This window comes from Somniosus microcephalus, chromosome 34 (genome assembly GCF_052327205.1).
Source record: "Somniosus microcephalus isolate GS21.2 chromosome 34, FLI_Smic_1.0, whole genome shotgun sequence".
Classification (NCBI taxonomy): domain Eukaryota; kingdom Metazoa; phylum Chordata; class Chondrichthyes; order Squaliformes; family Somniosidae; genus Somniosus; species Somniosus microcephalus.
In genome coordinates, this window is record NC_141020.1 from 14,150,028 (window position 1) to 14,169,265 (window position 19,238).

The 19,238-nt window shown below is 52.4% G+C and overlaps 2 protein-coding genes across 4 annotated transcripts; one reads left to right on the plus strand and one right to left on the minus strand.

Moving 5' to 3' along the window:
* Positions 1-222: 222 nt before the first annotated feature.
* snrpa (small nuclear ribonucleoprotein polypeptide A) lies at positions 223-9,012 on the minus strand. 3 transcript variants are annotated; one of them, XM_085973412.1, is made up of 7 exons: positions 8,848-9,012; positions 7,863-7,953; positions 6,551-6,723; positions 5,156-5,323; positions 3,310-3,483; positions 2,164-2,252; positions 223-1,193 (listed from the first exon to the last, which is right to left on the minus strand). In XM_085973412.1, exons 2-7 carry the CDS (start codon positions 7,933-7,935, stop codon positions 1,034-1,036), a joined length of 837 nt encoding a protein of 278 aa, XP_085829538.1. In that variant the 5' UTR covers positions 7,936-7,953; positions 8,848-9,012; the 3' UTR covers positions 223-1,033. The 3 variants fall into 3 exon arrangements, with proteins under 3 accessions (XP_085829538.1, XP_085829539.1, XP_085829540.1); XM_085973413.1 differs by lacking the exon at positions 8,848-9,012 and adding an exon at positions 8,741-8,836; XM_085973414.1 differs by lacking the exon at positions 8,848-9,012 and adding an exon at positions 8,064-8,318.
* On the plus strand, positions 8,544-18,471 carry actmap (actin maturation protease). Its single transcript, XM_085973409.1, has 7 exons — positions 8,544-8,623; positions 9,451-9,628; positions 10,598-10,666; positions 12,061-12,185; positions 12,781-12,910; positions 14,835-14,905; positions 17,476-18,471. Exons 1-7 carry the CDS (start codon positions 8,593-8,595, stop codon positions 17,799-17,801), a joined length of 930 nt encoding a protein of 309 aa, XP_085829535.1. The 5' UTR covers positions 8,544-8,592; the 3' UTR covers positions 17,802-18,471.
* Positions 18,472-19,238: the final 767 nt, after the last annotated feature.

Genomic DNA, 19,238 nt, shown 5'->3' on the forward strand with positions numbered 1-19,238 from the left:
CATCGATGCATTTAAGGGGTAACTAGAGGAGCACATGAGGGAGAACGGATATGCTGATAGGGTGAGATGAAGCTCGTGTGGAGCATAAACACCAGCTTAGACCAGTTGGGCCGAATGGCTTGTTTGTGCATTAGACCCATCTCACTAGCAGCACCATGAGATCCTGGGTTTCAAAGGCCAAGCAGGCCGACCCATCCAGCTTCATAACCCTGTAAAGTACGAGAGCGTGGCGATAAATAAACACACTCGCAACGGGTTATATAAAAAAAAAATCTTTAATTCTTCAGTTAGTTCAACAAGTTGGAAAGCTCCAGGTGCAATGTCACGGAGACTCTGGGTGAACAGCTTTCTAACAGTGCCATTAAGCTAAACTGTTGCCTCAGCCAGCCAGACATACCCATTCACTCAAAACTGCAGCCAAACCGGGGCAGCCAGATTTAAATAAAATAGCAGGAGCAGAGACTAAAGTCCATCCAATTCCTCCAGTCAGGATAATCAGCTCCTGGACATCATTCGAAAGGGGGGAGTGAATTATTTAGATTTGATTTGATGTACCCAGGGTCGATGCTCCCTTTAAGCCGCGCGGCCGCACAGCTCCCTGGACCTCCCGCGCAGCCGGCTTTCCAATGAGAAAAACGGGGCTCGCGTGGTATACGGAATGGGCCGCGCACCGGAAAAAAAAAAAATCAACGGGAACATTGCCCAGGGTGGAATGGGGCAAGGAGAGGTGACAACATCCACAACACAATCTGAACAGCCCTCAGACCAGCCACCCACCCAAGACCAGAAACTTGCCTCGTTCACACGGCGGGCCAGCGTGACGCTGGAGCACCTGCGGAGGGCACGCCGGGAGGCGCGAACAATCCTCCGAGGGGCAGGGCGAAGCCGAGGAGCCGCCTCACCCACTTACCTGAAGCATCAGAACCTTAACTCTAATACACAAACCAGTCACTGAACTAATTAAAAAATAAAAACACCAGCAACGGCTTCAGAAAACAAAGCCAGAATTAACCAGTTCGATCCTCCCGACCCCTCATTTCTTGGCAAAGGAGATTTTCATTGCGTTCGACTGCGTGATCTTAAACCCTTGGAGCGCGTCACGCGCCGCTCCGGCCTGAACCTCGTTGTCAAATTCCACAAAGGCGATGTCGTGGCGACCAGGTACCAGACGGACTTCCTTAAAGCCGGGGAACCTGAGGAAAAGCAGAGAATCGGATTAGCTGGACGGACAGAGAGAGAGTTGGGGGGCGGGGAAGGGGCATGGCGTACATAGAACCTAAACCCAGTAAGCAGTGAGGCGCACCGACCGATCGGGTTTCCTTACTGTCCCTCGCGGAGAGTGCACATTGCACAAGAGGCACATACAGTACACACGACACCACTGGCAGTCCCTTCCTGTAAAAAGGGTAATGCTCAGACTTCCCAGATTCTCTCTCTTCCCTCCCTCACCCTCGCAGCCCCACCAGAGCTTTGTTAGAAAGTCTGTTTTACCTCACTCCAACTCAGACAGCCTTTCAGCTGAACCAGCGGAGTTCCTGAACAGTACGAGACAGCTGAAGGCTACGGTGATCAGGTTGGAATGGAACAAGAAATAGGAGCAGGATTCGGCCCCTCGAGCCTGCTCCGCCACGCAATAAGATCATGGCTGATCTTTGACTCAACTCCACTTTCCCGCCCGATCTCCATATCCCTCGATTCCCCTAGAGTCCAAAAACCTATCGCTCTCTGTCTTGAATATACTCAGTGACTGAGCCTCCACAGCCCTCTGGGGCAGAGAATTCCAAAGATTCACCGCCCTCTGAGTGAAGAAATTCCTCCTCATCTCAGTCTTAAATGCCCGACCCCTTATCCTGAGACTGTGCCCCCTAGTTCCAGACTCTCCAGCCAGGGGAAACAACCTCTCGGCATCTACCCTCAGAATCTTCTGTTTCAATGAGAATACACATCGTGCAAGAGGACGCATCACCTCTCCAACAAGCTGATGGCCAGTCAGGGTGGGACGAATCGTCACCCTGCCCTCACCCCCCAGTAACATCATTCGGGGAATTAGGGCCCCAGTTGACAATACTCCACACCCAAAACCACACAGCCTGGAGGCAGGGTCCAGAATAGACCCCCAGAATCTGTCTAATAATTACTCAGCACCCCCCTCCCCATACTCACTGATTGAACAGCATGGACAGCATCAGCTCATTGGTCTCTTCGGGCAGGTTGGTCAAGAAGAGGATGTGATTGGGTGGATTCTCAGCCGCCTGGAAGCCAGAAAGAGGGCAGTTAACATTCCAGCACGACACGGACACCACCCCCCACCCCCCTCCTACACAGACACCCCCAACTCCCCGACACAGACACCCCCCCCTCCCCGACACAGACACCCCCCCCTCCCCGACACAGACACCCCCCCTCCCCGACACAGACACCCCCCCTCTCCGAGACAGACACCCCCCCCCCCTCCTAGACAGACACCCCCCCCCTCCCCTACACAGACACCACCCCCCCCTCCTACACAGACACCCCCCCCTCCCCGACACAGACACCCCCCACTCCCCGACACAGACACCCCCCACTCCCCGACACCCCCCCTCCCCGACACAGACACCCCCCCTCTCCGAGACAGACACCCCCCCTCCTACACAGACACCCCCCCCTCCTACACAGACACCCCCCCCTCCTACAGACACAGACACCCCCCCCCTCTCCGACAGACACCCCCCTCTCCGACAGACATCCCCCCTCCCGACAACCCCCCTCCCCGACACCCCCCCCAAAACACGGACACACCCCCCCCTCTCCAACAGACACCCCCCCTCTCTCCAACAGACACCCCCCCTCTCTCTCCAACAGACACCCCCCCCATCTCCCTCCCACAGACACCCCCCCCCCCCATCTCCCTCCCACAGACATACACTGTGTACAACCCCTCCGCCACCACCTCACACACACACCACCCGCCCCCCCCCCCCACCCCGCAGCAGCGAATGACTCGGCGCTCCGCTCAAAGCTGCACCATGAAGCTGCTCCGTCCTCCAGCTCCGAGCCCACCACCCCCGCCAGGTTAGCAGCAGGAATATACCCCAGCCACAGGCCCAAGCATTGGTCAGGGAGACAGTGCTTTAAGACAGAGCATCTCGCAAAAAGATTTGCACTGATTTTCCCCACCCGAGGGCACAAGGCGAACCCTTAAGCCCGGAGAGCGAGAACGCCCTCACCAGGCAGTGACGGCTTTCCTCTCCGTTCTCATAAAGGAAGTTACCAAGTCTGCACGTGGTCGACGACAATTCTGAGTGCGCGCACCGACGGTACACTTACCGGCTGAGCAGGGGGCGGCATCTGCCCCGGCATCATCTGGCCAGGGGGGATAGAGCCGTGTTGCATCTGGCCAGGGGCCATCCCTGGCGGTGGCATCATCCCAGGCGGCGGCATGTAGGGAGGCTGTCCTGGCATCGGCATCATCCGCGGGGCCTGGTTCATCATGGGCATGCCCTGGAACAGACAGCAGCGAATAAACGGGGACACGGGCTTGCGGAACAAGTCGCTGAAGCCTACAGAACAGCTGAGAGCCAATACCGAGCATGTGATGCCTGAGCAACCAGACGGAAACTGAAGAAACTGTTACCACGACAACAGGCGTATCCCCCCCCACCCCGGGTACTGGGCAGGGTGGCTTTGGCTCCCGCCCCACAAATCCAATCTTCCCAGAGTCCTGCTGTTCCGCGACGGCCATTTAATCGGCACCGTTAAATGTATAAACGTCCGAGACACTTCGGGAAGTAAAGTCAGCCTCGAGCCAGAGGCAAGGGGAGGCCAAAAGCGGGGTCAAAGGTGGGTTTTACAGGGTCAAAGGTGGGTTTTACAGGGTCAAAGAGCAGTGGGCCTAGGTGGCTGAAGGCACAGTGGCCAATGGTGGCGTGAAGGGAGGCGTTGTTTCATCCCCAACCCTCCTGACTGTGGGTGGGGGGGGGGGGGGGGGGGGTGGCGGGGTGGGAGGCAGCAGGCAGGGGCAAGTGAAAACACGCCAAACTCCACTGGCATTTCCCAACGTTGCGATTGAAACATTGAAGATAGGAGCAGGAGTCGGCCATTCGGCCCCTCGAGCCTGCTCCACCATTCAATGAGATCATGGCTGATCATCCAAACTCAGTACCCTGTCCCTGCCTTCTCCCCATATCCCTTGATCCCTTTAGCCTTAAGAAATATATCCAACTCCTTCTTGAATATATTTAATGAATTGGCCTCTACTGCCTTCTGTGGTAGAGAATTCCACAGGTTCACCACTCTCTGGGTGAAGAAATTCCTCCTCATCTCTGTCCTAAATGGCTTACCCCTTATCTTTAGACTGTGACCCCTGGTTCTGGACTCCCCGGCCATCGGGAACATCCTTCCTGCATCTAGTCTGTCCAGGCCTGCCAAAATTTTATAGGTTTCGATGAGATCCCCTCTCAATCTTCTAAACTCCAGCGAGTATAAGCCCAATCGACACAATCTCTCCTCATACGTCATTCCTGCCATCTCAGGTATCAGTCTGGTGAATCTTCGCTGCACTCCCTCCATGGCAACAACGTCCTTCCTCAGATAAGGTGACCAAAACTGCACACAGTACTCAAGGTGTGGTCTCACCAAGGCCCAGAGGGAGTTCTTGTCGATGGAAAGATATAATTAACCCCAAAAAAGCCATTTGGAAATATTCTTTCAAACAAATTTCTGGTTGCCTTTAAATTTGGAAAGAAAGCATTAACCTGAACAGACATTAAATGGCAGGCAGGACCAGGAGGCCTCATTCAGAGGCAGCTGATCAAACCCAGCAGTAATTCAAGAGCCACATTTAGCATCACCGGACAGGATTGGGGGGGGGGGGGGGGGGTGGGGGGGGGGGGGGGGGGGTAGGAAGAGCGTTTGACCGAGTCCGAGACCAGAATCCGTGCTGCCGGACTGCAGACAGTGTCCTCTCCCTCTCCCCTCCCAATATCCCTTTGGGGTTGTGCTTAAGAATGACAAGAGTGGCCACCTCAGGCGAAGACTGAGCCTACAGACCTCACCCAACACACGTGCCATACCCCTTCTCTGAATAAGGAAGGAAGCAGGTTAACTTCCGTTTCCAGTCAGTTGCTCACTCGCGTCCCGACGCTGTATTACCAGGTCGCGGAGTCGCACTTACCGAGACAGGAGGGGGGACAGCGTTACCCGCCTGCGGGGCCGACACCTTCTTGTTGACCGAGGGCTCGGGAGCCTTGACCTTCCTCTTCTCCTTCTTTCGGTCGCGCTCCACGTAGGTGCCCTTCATCTTGGCGATGATATCGGAATCAGTCTTTGCGTACTGAATCCGCTGTGGACAAGGGGAAAAGACGTGTCAGAGCCCTTAAACGCCGCAGGCCGCTTGCACAAGGGTACCCCACGAGAGAGAGCGCCGTACAAGACCGGAAACCCAAGGTCCAGGAGACTGGATTCAATGGACGGTTGCGCTCACACATACAGTCAGACGTTTTAAGCTGCTCTGGAGCCAAGAAAATCCTCTACAAGAGAGATTGCAAGTTGTGCCAGTGAGGAAATGGGGACCAGCACTGGCTGGACTGCCACTGACAGCTGGGATAAGGGCTTCAGACTGACAAGAGCCGAGACCTCTATTAAATACACAAGGGAGAAAGGAATAGAAGGATATACAGAGGAGATTTACCAGGATGTTGCCAGGACTGGAGAATTTGAGCTATGAGGAAAGATTAGAGAGGCTGGGGTTGTTTTCTTTGGAACAGAGGAGGCTGAGGGGAGATTTAATTGAGGTGTATTATTGAAATTATGAAGGGCCTAGATAGAGTGGATAGGAAGGACCTATTTCCCTTAGCAGAGAGGTCAATAACCAGGGTCACAGATTTAAAGTAATTACAGGAAACTCTTTTTTATCCGGCACCGACGGGACCGGCGTGGTGCCGGTTTATCAAAAAGTCCGGATTACAGAGGGGTATAGTTAAAAGGTACGAGAGCTCCGTACACAGCAACAAATCCAGGCTTCCCTGTTGCTTAGCAACAGCTGCAGGAACCCCAGCCACAGACCAAGCATCCCTGTTGCTTAGCAACAGGTGCAGGAACCCCAGTTACACAGCCACAGCTCCAGGAACGGCCACTAATATGAAGTAAAACTTACCTGAACCTACTCCTGAATTTTGCCGGTTAACAGAGATTTCCGGTTATTTAGGTGCCTGTAAATCGAGAGTTTCCTGTAGTAGAAAGATTAGAGGGGAGTTGAGGAGAGCTTTTTACACCCAGAGGGTGGTGGGGGTCTGGAACTCACTGTCTGAAAGGGTGGTCGAGGCAGAAACCCTCATTGCATTTAAAAAGTACTTGGATATGCACTTGAAGTGCCGTAACCTACAGGGCTACGGACCAAGAGCTGGAAAGTGGGATTAGGCTGGATAACTGTCGGCCGGCACAGACACGATGGGCCGAATGGCCCGTTTCTGTGCTGCCCGACTGCCTCAGTGGAACACCACTGAAATGCACAAGAGTGTGTGGTGTGGCACAGGCCCCAGGGCAGACATGAACTCGACACGGAACTCACCATCGGCTTGTCGTAGAACGGAAATCCTTGCATGGACCGCAGCGCATTGGTAGCACTGCTCACTTCCTTGAAAATCACAAAGGCCTGTCCCCGCATCTTCAGGTTCCTGGAGACCAGGATGTCCAGAATCTGGCCAAACTGTGAGAAGATGGCATAGAGCGATTTCTTCAACTCTGAGTGAGAGAGAGAGAGACAGACATCATCAATCAGCTTCTGCTTCAACTCAGCCTAAAGCAGCACGACTCAAATATCACTGGGCAGTTCTCAGTCACTGGCGAAAGCCACAATTGAAGTTCATTAATGTCCAGTAAATCTGGTTGATGGCAATTATTTTTTTGCTCTGACATTGTTCCATACTGTGGACAGTTCTGGTCTCCATATTACAAAAAACAGCAGAGGCACGGGAGAAGGTGCAAGAAAGATTTGCTAGAATTATACTAGAACTGAGGGGTTATTCCCCATCAGGAGAGACGGAACAGGCTGGGGCTCTTTTCTCTAGAAAAGGAGGAGGCTGAGGGGTGACCCAATAGAGGTCTTTAAAATCATGAAGGGGTTTGATAAGGTAGATGCAGAGATGTCATTCCCAATTGTTGGGATCATCACTAATAAATCCAATAAGGAATTAAAGAGAAACTTCTTTACCCAAAGGGTGGTTAGAATGTGGCCTTTCACGACATCCCAAAGTGCTTTACAGTCACTGAAGGACTTTTAAAGCAACCAATTTGTGCACAGCAAGCTCCAACAAACAGCAATGTGATAATGACCAGATAATCTGTATTTAATTATGTTGATTGAGGAAGAAATATTGGGCAAGGACACCGGGGAGAAGTCCCCTGCTCTCCTTCGAAATAGTGCCGCGGGATCTTTTACGTCCGCCCAAGAGGGCAGTCGGTTTAATGTTATCCGAAAGACGGCACCTCCGACAGTGCAGCACTCCCTCAGCACGGCACTGGGAGTGTCAGCTGAGATTTTTGTGCTCAAGTCTCGAGTGGGGACTTGAACCCACGACCTTCTGACTCAGGCGAGGGTGCTGCCCACTGAGCCATGGCTGACAATCTTGCTACCACAACAAATAGCCTTCAAGGGGAAAGCTAGATAAGTACACGAGGGAGAGAGGAATAGGTTATGTCGATGGGGTTAGGTGAAGAGGCTCGTGGAGCATAAACACCGGCACGGACCAGTTGGGCTGAAAGGCCGGTTTCTGTGCTGTAAATTTCTGTGCGATTCTACGTAACCCCCGTTCCCAAACGCTCTCCTGACCAACCCGTTATCCCAACACACTGCTGCTCCATTTCCTCCCCGGAACAGTTACCATCTTTTTTAATCTTCTCATTCAGATTGTTAATGTAGATGGTGTGGTTTGGACGAGTCTCTTGGACAGACATGCTTCTTCACTGGAGTAACTGAAAAACAAACCACAATGAAAGTCACAAGCCTGATAGCAGCCCTCTTCACTGCTGGAGAAGATTGACACACACGGGCCACAGGGTAATCGGCACCGTATTGAACTCACATCACCCAGCGCTCATGAATTCAAATCCAACCACAGCAAGCTGTGAAATTCTATTCCGCTTTGGACCAGGATAAAAAAAGTGACCGAAGATCAACGCTAAAACTCGACTGGTTCAGGGAAGGGAGCCCAGCACCCACACTTGGCTCTAGTGCCAACCATGTGGTTGACTGAACGCCCCGAGGTGGCGCAGCGAGCGAGCGCTGGATGTGGGCACCCCCCCACAAACTAGAGCCGAAGTCTCGCTGGGGTAGGGCTGGGGTCTCCGTAACCGACCCACTCAGCCCCAAACTGTACCCCCCACTGGGATGGGGCAGCCCAAAACCCCGCCCCCCCAAATTGGGAATGGTACAACCCTCACCCCCCCCAAAATTGGGAACGGTGCAACCCAACACCCCCAAATTATGAAAGGGGCAGCTCAACCCTCCCCCCCCACAAAAATTGGGAATGGGGCAGTTCAACCTCCCCCGCCCCAAATTAGGAATGGGGCAGCCCATCCTCCCCCGCCCCGGGGAATGGAGCAGTCCCGCCGATGCCGCCTGAGGCCCGCTCCGCACAATCCGGTAAGACGGCGGCTGCGCGGGCGCGGTTGGCGGTGTAATATGGGCCGCCCCAGGTACGGAGGGTCGGGGTGGCGCCACCCAGCCCGGTCCAGGCCGCCGATGCCGCCGCGCTCTCACCGATGGAGACGGATTGTTCCGGAGTCCCGACCAACCGCCCGCGCCGCCGCCGGATGTCCCGCCCGCGCCCCCTCCTGATTGGTCCCTGCAGGCGCCGCGCCGCTTACCGATTGGCTGCTTAAACCGTCAGTCGCCGGGGCGGGAAGGCGCCAGTTGAGGAGCGGACGGTTTCGGGCGGGGGGGTAGTGGTTTATTTGCCTCCCTCCGCCGGTTTAATTTTCCTCTCAGCCACGGGGACCTTCGGCCGCTCGCTCGCCGGCTTTTTATAATCTAGTCCCACCCCTGGGGCCGGGCTCAGAGCTGATTGGCTGAGATGAACTCGACGCACCAATCACAGGGGGGGCGCCAATCAGGCGGCACCAATCACAGGGGGGTGCCAATTACAAGCTGCACCAATCACAGGCTGCACCAATCACAGGGGGGCGCCAATCACAGGTTGCACCAATCACAGGGGGGCACCAATCACGGGCGGGTCCAACAGTGACCCCCCTGTGACAAAAACAACTTCTCTATCTATATAGCGCCTTTAACATAGCAAAATGTCCCAAGGTGCTTCACAGGAGTGTTGTAAGACAAAAAATTTGACACCGAGCCACATTAGGAGAAATTAGGCAGGTATAGTAATCACTCCACAACCCCCATTAAAGATGCTTGAATAGTTTTTGGAATTATAAGCGAGACTGATTAACTCTTTTTTCCTCTAATGCAAGTGTCGTACCTCAGCATCTCTGGATCCTCGATGTCGGGACTGCCTCCCCCTCCTCCGCCATTTTTGCCCCCGCCTTCTGAACCTGCAAAAAAGTTGTACCAGATTCTGGCTGAAGGGCGATTGCCTGTGATCGGAGACCGGGAGGAGGTGAAGACGCTGCTCCAGAACAGATCGAACAGGTACACAATCCAAGAAACTGTGAGCCCGTTTTGTGCTGCTCTCAGCCTCCCCTCCCCGCAGCGCAGTGAGCTAGGTGTGTGTTATTACAGATTAATATGCCCCCCCCCCCCCGTGTGCTATTACATTTTAACATCAGAACCCTGCCTGCTACAACGATAGCAAAATACTGCGGATGCTGGAAATCCGAAATAACAACAGAAAATGCTGGAAAAACTCAGCAGGTCAGGCAACATCCGTGGAGAGAGAAATAGAGTCAACGTTTCAGGTCAAAACCCTTCGTCAGGACTGAGAAACACAGGAAATGAAACAGATTAAAAGGCAGTTTGGGGGCTGGGAAATGGGGGAGGGGATGAAAGAAGGGACATTAAGAGATATTCAAGGTGAGACGAGATGGTAATAGGACAGGTAAAGAAACAGACAATGGCTCTCGATGAAGTGTGAAATGCACTGGCAGAGTGAGAGAGAGAGCGAAAAAAGGAAAAGGCACAAACCAAAAGTGTGGATAAAAAATATAAAAATATAATAGGGGCCGAGGTTATGATCTGAAATTGTTGAACTCGATATTGAGTCCGGAAGGCTGTAAAGTGCCTAATCGGAAGATGAGGTGCTGTTCCTCGAGTTTACGCTGAGCTTCCGTGGAACAATGCAAGAGGCCGCGGACGGTGAGGTCCGAGTGGGAATGGAGCGGTGAATTGGAATGACAGGCGACCGGAAGCTCGGGGTCATCCTTACGGACTGAACGGAGGTGTCACAGACGGTGACACCCTCCCCCATTTCCCAGCCCGCAAACTGCCTTTTTTTCTCAGTTCTGAAGAAGGGTTGCGACCTGAAGCGTTGACTCTGTTCCTCTCTCTACGGATGTTGCCTGGCCTGCTGAGTTTTTCCAGCGTTTTCTGTTATTCCTGCCTGCTACAAAGTGACTGCCAATGACTGAGAATGTTTCTGATTTTCTTTCTTTCTCTCCACAGTTTCAGTAAAGAATTGAAGTGGCTCCTCATTAATAAATATGTCCCCTCGCTGATCCAAGATGGCCCACAGTGAGTATCCCATCCTGTTTCTACGTTGACGGAAACTTTCGGTTTGGTTCGGTTAGTGTCTCTGGCCCCCTCGGGAGTCAAGGAGGTTGTGGGTTCAAGCCCCACTCCAGGGACACGAGCACATCGTTTAGGCTGACACTCCAGTGCAGTATTGAGGGAGTGCTGCACTGTCGGAGGGGGCCATACCATGCTCTGGAGGAGAGGTTAACCTGTCTGCCTGCTCAGGTGGCTGTTCAAAGACCTCGTGGCGCTAATGGAAGAGAAGTGAGTTTCTCCAGTGTCCCGGCCGATATTCATTCCTCAATGCCGCCAAAAGCAGACTGCCTATTGATCTCATTTTAGTCTGTGGGATTGCAACCCTCCCAGATCTCTGCGTTCCTTCAATTCTGGCCTCTTGAGCATCCCCGATTTCCATCGCTCCACTGTTGGTGGCCGTGCCTTAGCTGCCTGGGCCCTAAGCTCTGGAATTCCCTCCCTAAACCTCTCCGTCTCTCTACCTCTCTCTCCTCCTTTAAGACGCTCTTTATAATCTACCTCTTGTTACCTGTCCAAATATCTCCTTATGTGGCTCGGTGTCAAATTTTGTCCGATAACGCTCCTGTGAAGCGCCTTGGGACGCTTTACTATGTTAAAGGTGCTATATAAATGCACAAAATGGTCGTTGTGTTCACCAACATAACAACTGTGGCTGCCCTTCAAAGTCATTCATTGCACGTGATGCGCTTCGAGCTGCGATAAGGCGCTCTGTGAAGACCAGACTTGCTTGCTAAATGTAATCCAGACATACACAGTTCCCAAACGCCTCCCCACTCACTCCTGTTGGACGACATTCCAACAGGAGGAGCTTCCCTGATGGCATAATGGAAAGATGCCCCATCTGTCTGGTCTACACCCTGTCTAGGAACGTAAGAATTAGGAGCAGGAGTCGGCCATTCAGCCCCTCGAGCCTGCTCCGCCATTCAATAAGATCATGGCTGATCATCGACCTCAACTCCACTTTCCCGCCCGATCCCCATATCCCTTGATTCCCCTAGAGTCCAAAAATCTATCGATCTCAGCCTTGAATATACTCAACGACTCAGCATCCACAGCCCTCTGGGGCAGAGAATTCCAAGGATTCACCACCCTCTGAGTGAAGAAATTCCTCCTCATCTCAGTCTTAAATGGCCGACCCCTTATCCTGAGACTATGCCCCCTAGTTCTAGACTCTCCAGCCAGGGGAAACAACCTCTCAGCATCTACCCTGTCAATCCCCCCTCAGAATCTTGTATGTTTCAATGAGATCACCTTGCATTCTTCTGGTCTACATTTCATCTGTGGCCTGCACTGCACCCTCCCCTCCCCATCATGGCTCTTTCTCAGCCACTCCTGCTCCGTGTCTTCTTGTGTTTCAGGTGTGGGCTGGTTGCGCTGTGGATGGCCGGCCATTTGCTGAATGCGGCTGAGGCGATGAGTCTGCAGGAGATCGTGGGCTGTGCGAAGGATAGAGGCTACACTGCTCAGGGAGAGATGTTCTCAGGTATTGTTCAACACGCACTGCAGTCAGATACCTCCTGACTCCGCTCTACCTCTTGGTCCTTGTTCTTTTTATCCGGTTTCTCTCATCTTGTTCGCGGTCTGTTCCTGTCTTTCTTTCTGTGTCGGCTGTGGCTCAGTTGGGAGCACTCTCTCGCTTCTCAGTCAGAAGGTCATGTGTTCAAGTCCCACTACAAAGACTCGTGCACAAAACTCTAGGCTGACACTCTAGTGCAGTGCTGAGGGAGTGCTGCACTGTCGGAGGTGCCGTCTTTCGGATGAGACGTTAAACCGAGGCCCCGTCTGCCCTCTCGGGTGGACGTAAAAGATCCCATGGCCACTATTTTGAAGGACGAGCAGGGGAGTTCTCCCCGGTGTCCTGGGGCCAATATTTATCCGTCAATCAACATAACAAAAACAGACCATCTGGTCATTATCACATTATTGTTTGTGTGAGCTTTATGTGCGCCGTGTTTCCTACATTCCAACAGTGACTATACTTCAGTAAAAAGTACTTCATTGGCTGCAAAGCACTTTGGGACGTCCGGTGGTTGTGAAAGGCGCTATAGAAATGCAAGTCTTTTATTTTCTGATTCCAGGTGCTAATATGGTGAAACTGGCGGAGTTGGTTTTTCAATGTCAAGGTGAACTCCTTAATGAAGGCTTAATGGGAAGGAACAAAGTCAGAATAATACACCACCTGCGGGCTGGCTATCCCGTATTAATACCGTATCCTTGCAACCATTAACTACATTGGCGTTCAATTCTTCAAGGCAGCCTCTGCCTGTACAGCTCCCGGCTGCGAATCAGTGGCCATGGGTCAGATGCACGCGCAGGCGTACAGCGGCTTCCAGAGCAGCATAAAGTGCCTGGCGGGCTGGGGACAGTTCCGCGGGTACACCCAAGTGGCCGTTCGACATGTAGTGAGTGTTTTGGCAATCTCCTTCCTCATAAGCCTGCGATAGCCGGGCCTGACCCATTGCCCACAGCAGGGGGTCACTGGGCAATGATCAGGAGCAGGAACCCTGGCTGATTTCCCCTCTCTCTAACACAGGGGTCACCGGACAGTGATCAGGAGCAGGAAATATTTCCTGCTCTCTCTAACCCAGGGGGTCACTGTGGGCAGTGATCAGGAGCAGGAACCCTGGCTGATTTCCCCTCTCTCTAACCCATGGGTCACTGGGCAGTGATCAGGAGCAGGAACCCTGGCTGATTTCCCCTCTCTCTAACCCATGGGTCACTGGGCAGTGATCAAGAACAGGAACCCTGGCTGATTTCCCCTCTCTAACCCAGGGGTCACTGTACAGTGATCAGAAGCAGGAACCCTGGCTGATTTCCCCTCTCTCTAACCCAGGGGGTCACTGTGGGCAGTGATCAGGAACAGGAATCCTGTCTGATTTCCCCTCTCTCTAACCCAGGGGGTCACTGTGGGCAGTGAGCAGGAGCCCTGGCTGATTTCCCCTTTATCTCACCCATGGGTCACTGGGCAATGACAGGAGCAGGAACCCTGGCTGATTTCCCCTCGCTCTAACCCAGGGGGTCACCGGGCAGTGATCAGGAGCAGGAACCCTGGCTGATTTCCCCTCTCTCTAACCCAGGGTTCACCATGGGCAATGATCAGGAGCAGGAACCCTGGCTGATTTCCCCTCTCTCTAACCCAGGGTTCACCGTGGGCAGTGATCAGGAGCAGGAACCCTGGCTGATTTCCCCTCTCTCTAACACAGGGGTCACTGTGGGCAGTGATCAGGAACAGGAACCCTGGCTGATTTCCCCTCTCTCTAACCCAGGGGGTCACTGGACAGTGATCAGGAACAGGAACCCTGGCTGATTTCCCCTCTCTAACCCAGGGGGTCACTGGGCAGTGATCAGGAGCAGGAACCCTGGCTGATTTCCCCTCTCTCTAACCCAGGGGTCACTGGGCAGTGATCAGGAGCAGGAACCCTGGCTGATTTCCCCTCTCTCTAACCCAGGGGTCACTGGGCAGTGATCAGGAGCAGGAACCCTGGCTGATTTCCCCTTTATCTCACCCATGGGTCACTGGGCAGTGATCAGGAGCAGGAACCCTGGCTGATTTCCCCTTTATCTCACCCATGGGTCACTGGGCAGTGATCAGGAGCAGGAACCCTGGCTGATTTCACCTCTCTCTAACCCAGGGGTCATTGGACAGTGATCAGAAGCAGGAACCCTGGCTGATTTCCCCTCTCTCTAACCCAGGGGGTCACTGGACAGTGATCAGGAGCAGGAACCCTGGCTGATTTCCCCTCTCTCTAACTGTAGGAATTGCTACTGGTGCTTGACCTGGACTAGCACAGATTGGGGGTGGAACTGAGGACCATCCTGGTCTGTACGATTCAGTCCAACACCTGTTGCCCCCCTGCTGGTTTAATGAGGAAGCCAGCTGCACGCGAGGGTTCAGTGAGGCACTGAGTCGAACAGACCGCAGGACCCGAGGTTCAAGCGCCGCTCTGCGCGGAGTCGGCAACCCTGGGCCAGAGGGATCACGTCGCTAACAACCTGGCTTACAGGAAATTGGGGCAACTGGGTATGGGGGGAGAGCGGGAATAGGGTATTGAGATAGAGGATCAGCCATGATCATATTGAATGGGCCGAATGGCCTACTCCTGCTCCTATGTAACTCCTTAACTACAGGAAGGTACGACGAAGATTTCAACCATGAACCTTGTCTACGGAAGGGGCACAAAGCTCACTGGGCTGTGGTTTCAGGTGGGAGCAGAACACTAGGTGGATCTTTGTGCATAGAGGCTGTGTCACCGTCAATATATTGCCTCCCCCTTCTCTGTAACTGATAATATAAAGAGTACCACACTCCCCCACCCCATAACTTCGGACTGCTTGCTCAGTGGGTAACACCCTCGCCTCGGAGTCAGAAGGTCGTGGGTTCAAGTCCCACTCCAGAGACTTGAGCACATCAAGCTAGGCCGACACTCCCACTGCAGTGCTGAGGGAGTGCCGCACTGTTGGAGGTGCCGTCTTTCGGATGAGACGTTAAACCGAGGCCCCCGTTTGCTCTCTCAGGTGGACGTAAAAGATCCCATGGCACAATTTCAAAGAAGAGCAGGGGAGTTATCCCCGGTGTCCTGGGGCCAATGTTTATCCATCAATCAACATAACAAAAACATTATCCAGTCATTCTCTCAGTGCTGTTTGTGGGATCTTGCCGTGTTTCCTACATTACAACAGTGACACTTCAAAAAGTACTTCATTGGCTGTAAAGCACTTTGGGACGTCCCGATGTCGTGAAAGGCGCTATAGAAAGGCAAGTCTCTTTCACAAAGTCTAAGCCAGTGGCTCTCCTGTGGAATTGCTCGCACTAAGTCGCGACACCTAACGTTACGTGATTGGTCACGCCATGTATTATTCTGCTGCGAAGGTGCGTTCTGTGTGATATGTGGTGTCCCCTTTTAAGGCCACAGGATCTCATTTCCACATCTCCACGTGAGGTCGGGGTTCAGTAGAAACCAGGAAATGATTGGCTTTCTCTCGCTGTCTAAATCTCCCCATGGCCTCGCCATCTCTCTAACCCTACAGGGCCCCCAAACTCGCTGTTCTTCCGACTCTGGCCTCTTGGCATCTCCCCCCTCCCTTTGCCCCACCACTGATGGCTGTGCCTTCAGCTGCCTGGACCCGACACTCTGGAATTCATCTCCCTAAACCCTTCTGCCTCTCCACCTCCCTCAAGACCCTCCTTAAAACTCAACTCATTGGACAAGTTTTTGGTCACCCTTCCCCATATTTCCTTCTATAGCTCGGCATCCATTTTATGATTGTGCCTCTGTGAACCACTTTGAGAGATATCTTGTCTACATTAAAAGTGCTTTGTAAATGTAGGTGGTTGTTTAAAGAGCTTCTATATATAAATATAAGAGCGCCTTTCATGTGTTCACGATGTCCCACAGGGCTTCACTATAAAGTGTAGTGACTATTCTAATGTTGACCAGCGCAGCAGCTAATCTGCACACAGAAAGTAATGAGATAAATGCCCAGATCATGCGCTGTAATTCTGTTGGTTGAGGGATAAATGTTGACCGGGACACCGGGGGAGAACTCCTCCTGCTCTTCTACTAGTACCACGGGCTCTTATAACACCCACTCGGGAGGGCAGACGGGGCCTCGGTTTAAACGTCTCATCCGAAAGACGGCACCCCTCCGACGGCGCAGCGCTGGTCCCTGGAGCGGGATTTGAAGTGAGCCACAGCTGAAACCGAAGTTTAGTGTGTTGAATTGTGAGGGATGTGTCTTCAGCAGATCCCCTGGAATCTGAAGCGATTGTTTAAAAAAAAAATTCATTCTCGGGATGTGGGGCGGCGCTGGCAAGGCCGGCATTTATCGCCCATCCCTAGTTGCTCTGAAATAGCAATTTGATTCAACTATGCGAGTTGTTAAGGTTGTGGGTCCGGAGTCACACATAGGCCAGACTGGGTAAGGACGGCAAATTTCATTCCCTAAAGGAAGGAATTAGTGAACCAGATGGGTTTTTATGACAATCTTCCCCCTTTTAATTCCAGATTTTAAAAAAAAATTGATTTCAAAATCTCAAAGTGCCACGGTGCATTTGAACTAATTCTCTGGATTATTAGTCTAGGCTGCTGGATTACTACTCGTCCCATACCCACTACACAGCCGTACCCTGTTACAAAGTTTCACGGAAAACTTGGCCCGTCACTTTAAGACCAATGCTCAGGTACTCCCCTTGTGCAAAGGTGGTCTAAATAGCCCCCCCCCAAACACACGAGGTTAATCTGTTTAATTGCTGTTTGGCAAGTTTACAGATTGCTAGGTGCTTGTAAATATCTGGGTCCAGCTCAGAAAAGAACATCTTTTTTCAGTATACAGGAAACTCTCTGGTATCCGGCACCAACGGGACCGGGATGGTGCCGGTTGATTAAAAATTCCGGATGACGGAGAGGGTTATCTACCGAGGCTATTTTTAACAAACAAAGAGTCAGACTCCCGTTATTGAGGTGTTCGGACTTCAGACAGCGCTAAGAAGCCGAGTAGTGGCAGTTTGGAGAACTACCCCCACTGACTAACTCGGCCACTGCGGGAGACTCGGACTCGGCAACATTGCCGGTTATTGAGGTGTTTTCGGAGTGAGAATTTTGCCAGTTAATAGAGAATTCCGGATATTTAGGTGCCGTTTAAATGAGAGTTTCCTGTAGTTTTGACACCTTTTGAGTATGATGGGCACATTCAAAATGTTTCTGTGAATAGGTTGATTGGCAATGCGTGCTGGCCATTTAGCAGTTTAGATTCTGTTTCTATTTACTGTGCAGGAGTGCTCCTGGGACTGAATCGTGGACTGCCGGGGGACATCTGTGAAGAAGATCCCGATATTCCCGGCCTCTTCCAGCTGCGTGCGGACGTGCCCGGGGCCACCTACCCCGAGCATTGCGTCGTCCAGACCTATCTGCTGGCCAAGCAAGGGAAGAGTCTGAGGTACCAGCTGTGGGAGTACGAGCGAGTGCACGAGAGCAACACGCAGCTGACGGAGTTCAGCCCAAAGCGAGAGTCTGACGGGACGGTTTACGTCGTACCGGACGGGGGGTTGGAGTCGGGATTGTGCGGGGCTGTGATTCTTCTGCAACCGTTGTCTCAGTAACGAACCGAAAGTTGGCCACTTCCACTAGTATTGACCACATAAAAGAACCATCAATTATATAGCACTTTTCAAGACATCCCAAAGTGCTTCATAGCCAATATAGCACAATTTTTTGGAGTGTAGTCACTGTTGTAATGTAGGAAATGTGGCAGCCAATTTGCACACAGCAAGCTCCCACAGATGAAATACTGACCAGATCATCTGTTTTAGTGATGTTGGTTGAGGGATAAATATTGGCCAGGACATCGGGGAGAACTCCCCTGCTCTTCTTCGAAATGGTGCCATGGGATCTTTTACGTCCACCCGAGAGGACAGACTCTGTTAAACATCTCATCCGAAAGACGGCACCTCCAACAGTGCAGCACTCCCTCAGTACTGCACTGGGAGTATCAGCCAGCCTGGATTACGTACTCAAGTGGAGCTGGAAAAACCACCATCGACTGAACTCGCTCTAGCTCGGGGAGGTTATACATTTCAAATTGAATTTGCCTTAACCCGGGCACGGGCCCTGTACTTGGAGGAGGGGGCAACGTGCTGCTGTGTTTGAAGGAGATTGCACCAATTATTGGACTCCTTGTCAAACAGCTGCTGGTGCACACATCACCACACACGCACCTTTGATCAGGCTCAGAGTCACTTGCTCCAATAAAAAGAGTTGCAATAAAACGGTGACAGGTTTCTCCTTGGTTTACTCTCTCACACTCCCCCGCATGAAAATCCAATTCGCATATCGCTTTGATCATTTACTCCACTTAAATATTTAGTGACTGGTTTTAGTAATCAGTATAAATGTTTGGCTTGTTCCTGTCACAGATAAAGGGGAGAAAGCGGGGCAGCACTCGTGCCAGTGTAACTTCTGTATTCCCTTGATGGTGGAGGCAATTGCCCAATTGGTGCCAATGGGCATTTGGCACTCTGACCTGGGATTGAAAGTATTCCACCTCATCACATCGGGGGAGTTGATCTCTCACGGTGAGCCAGCTGGTGGTGGTATACGAGTGGCAGTTAGCAACTCGGCGTGTTTCTCTCCTGCAGACATGGCTTCTGCTCCAGGGCCTCAATGCCCCCGATCAATTGGGAGGTGCCGGTGGGTAGACTTCCGGATTGAGCGTGGCTGTGAATCCCTCCACGGTCAAATATCCTACTGACGTTCACTATTCAGGATCACGTGTCAAGAATGGGCAATTGGGAGAGGTGCTGGAGAAATGGACCTCTGTCCAAATTAGCACCCTTAGGAAAGGGGAGGGGCGAGGTGAAAAAATTAAGGGGAAAATACAAAATGAAAGCAAGTACACAGTGTAACTGAAGTCGCTCCCAGTCAGGTCAGTAATCCATTCCAAATCGGTTAATTAAGCACAGGCCGGGAATTAAACCCGATATTTTCTGGTTTGTTTGACTTAGTAACAGTCCTTACTCACTAAGCCAGCTTCCAGGGCT